The sequence below is a fragment of the Bactrocera latifrons genome, unplaced genomic scaffold (assembly GCF_001853355.1).
Source record: "Bactrocera latifrons isolate USDA-ARS-PBARC rearing strain unplaced genomic scaffold, ASM185335v1 scaffold_71, whole genome shotgun sequence".
In the NCBI taxonomy this organism is placed as follows: domain Eukaryota; kingdom Metazoa; phylum Arthropoda; class Insecta; order Diptera; family Tephritidae; genus Bactrocera; species Bactrocera latifrons.
Window position 1 is genome coordinate 1,359,214 of NW_017537390.1, and position 3,033 is coordinate 1,362,246.

Here is a 3,033-nt window from a genome sequence, read left to right on the forward strand (position 1 = left end):
AAATTAAATGGAACCAATAAACGTTTCACTTTTTTAATAATTTTTTTTTACACAGACAGTGATTGCAAAGCTTTTGTAACACTGGCTTAATTATATGAGCAYACGCGACTAGATCAACTGCGAGTTTATTTTCATTWTTTCGCCAACCACGATACTTATTTCTATGAATATGATCTTAGTAACTTCCTAACATATAACGGAACTTTTTTGCATACCGTTATACAAATGAAAGCTAATTCGGTGAATTTATTTTCAGAAACGTAGTTTTGCTATGCAGTGGCTTAATTATGTGAGCACAAGTGTACATATGCACACACATTATGTAAATTATAAAAATATTAAGACGAACGCGTTTAGTTTAGAATAAAAATAATTAAAATTTTTTTTTGTGAAATTTTTGAAAGCTCTGAAATTTTAACAAAGCATTATATAATGCTATAAAAGTTAAGTAGAAGTTATTTTTGAAAGTCTTCAGAAACTGTAGAGATTTCCAAAATCTACAAAGCATTTAATTATAAAAGTTTCAATATAAAATGCACCCTAAGTATTCCACAGAAAGCTTTGAAAGTCTCCAAAATGTAGAGTTTATTTTTGTTTGGAATTGAAATTTAACAGTTATAACTTTTACTGAAAGTATGAAGATCTTCATTAAATGCTACAAAACTGTAATGGAAGTGACTTTTGAAAGTCTGTAAAAAGTGTAGAGACTTTCAAAATCTACAAATAACTTATTTATACAAGCTTTAATGTAAATTTTTAATATAAAATGCACTCTAAGCATTCTCCAGAAAGCGTTGGAAAACTCCAATTTGTTGAGTATTGGGTTTAGTTCGAAATGAATTTAGTATTAAATATATATTGCGATAATTTGTCAAAAGGGATATTATAATACAAATGTTTGGCGTCCTAAAAAAAATGTAAAGTTCGGTTGACCATATTATAAAAATGTTGCATCCGGAGCCATTACAGGCAAGAATTTTGAACTGAAATCTTCAATATATCCATGTATGTAAGTATATAAATGTGTATAGTATTGAAAATCCTTTAATCAAGCTTATACTATGCTCTTAAAACATATTTTGTAGTAATATTTGAAGTAATAAGGTTTTATAAAAGTCTCCAAGCGCGTAGAACTTCGTAAACACAAAGTTTTGCTATGCTGAACATAAGCATGGTACCATTTAATTGCTACTCAACAAAATCCATAAGTCTCCAAAAAGTGGAGAGTTTTAAAAAACGATTTAGTAGAATTAGTACTTTTTATATATATTATTATACAATATTTTACATTATTTACAATTTATTTTATATATTTATGTTTACAAAAACATCTAAGGGAGAAACATTTTATTTCGTTATATTTATTTTCATTAATAACCAATTTGTAATGAATTAATCGCATTTATTACAATCTTGTTTCTCAGGTAAGAATAAAATGCTGCGGCTGCATCAACTGCTCCCAAGAGACCCACGACACTTTCGTCGAAATGATGAATTTCTCGTTGCTAAAAGATGCCGTCTTCATGGTATTTGCACTGTCGAACTTCTTCACCAGCATCGGTTTCAATGTGCCCTACATTTACATAGTCGCTCAGGCTAAAACGCTCGACATCAGCAGCGCACAGTCCAGTTACCTGATTGCCACAATCGGTGTGGCCAACACCGTGGGACGCATAGTACTCGGCTACTTGGCGGACAAGCCATGGGTCAACCGTTTGTGGGTGTACAATGCCTGCCTGACGGTGTGCGGCATCTGTAAGTGCACAAAAAGAAATAATTAAATTGAGTTGGACCTTAGCATTTATTTATTTGCAGGCACTGCGCTATCACCGCTCTGCACCGGCTTTTATACGCTCGCTGCTTATTGTGCCGCTTTCGGTTTCACCATCGGCGCCTACGTGGGCCTAACCTCGGTCATATTGGTCGATCTGCTCGGTTTGGAAAAGCTGACCAACGCTTTCGGTTTGTTACTGCTATTCCAGGGCATTGCGTCATTCATTGGGCCACCAATTGGCGGTATGTCAAATATAATATTTTGTTTGATTTTTACTTGAATTTATGCTTTATTCTTTATATTTATTAATAAATTTCATTATGTTTTTTAGGCTGGATGTATGATATCACCAATTCATATGGGCCCGCCTTCCTCATGGCCGGCATCACAATCGCCATCAGCGGCCTCATGCTCTTCGTCATTCCACCACTGCAAAGGCACCTCGATTCCAAGGCTAAGCAGAAACAGCAGATTACTGTTACGCGTAGTTAATGTGGTCCCTGGTCTTTGAGGCCTAGCCAGGCGCAAGTTCTCTCTGCCAGCGATTTTTGGATGTTTTTCATTTGCTTAGAATTGTTTATAAGTTAGTATATATCTATATGTATATACATATATGTATGAATTGTAAATAGCTGCAATTTACTCTATAGCAATGTATATATGTACACTCATACAAACGTATACATATGTAGTGATGTTGGTGCAGGAAGTGACCTTTGCGGCGCAACACAAAAATAGGGAAAAAATTCTGCCTTTAATATTTATGTAATATGTAGTACATATGTAATCTGTAATATATAAATATGTATGCCGACATAAATGTAAATTTTATAAATTACACATAAGTAACAAGTTACACACACATACATACATATGTACCTATTAGGATCTTCAAATTTACTTTAGCTGCTAGCAACGCCGTTGAAAGTGCAATGAATTTAGTCATATTTTACTATTGTTGTTGTTGTAAGCTGTAAGCAAAACTGTCATAATTAATTATGAATCTTACAAAAAAATATGCAAGCGCAGCACCTGAAGAATTTAATATTTCTAAGTGTTAAAATACTATTTTTTTTTAAATCTTGGCGAAAATAAAAATTGTCTTCAAAAAAATAAAACATAAAATATAACAAACATATTCAACAGAACTATAAGTATAAACACTCAGGTTTACATATCAAATGCTCAAACTGAATGTATAAAAATTATATGCGGTATTCATATATTGTTATCATATATAATATATGTAACATATAAGA

The 3,033-nt window shown here is 32.6% G+C and overlaps 1 protein-coding gene across 12 annotated transcripts in view; it reads left to right on the plus strand.

Moving 5' to 3' along the window:
- LOC108976005 (monocarboxylate transporter 5) overlaps positions 1-3,033 on the plus strand; it is a 114,664-nt gene extending 111,631 nt beyond the window's left edge. For all 12 annotated transcript variants that reach the window (XM_018944876.1, XM_018944877.1, XM_018944875.1 and 9 more), the window contains 3 exons: positions 1,425-1,755; positions 1,816-2,016; positions 2,106-3,033. In XM_018944876.1, the coding sequence (XP_018800421.1) occupies positions 1,425-1,755; positions 1,816-2,016; positions 2,106-2,266 (693 nt within the window). In that variant the 3' untranslated portion in view covers positions 2,267-3,033. The remainder of the gene's footprint in view (positions 1-1,424; positions 1,756-1,815; positions 2,017-2,105) is intronic.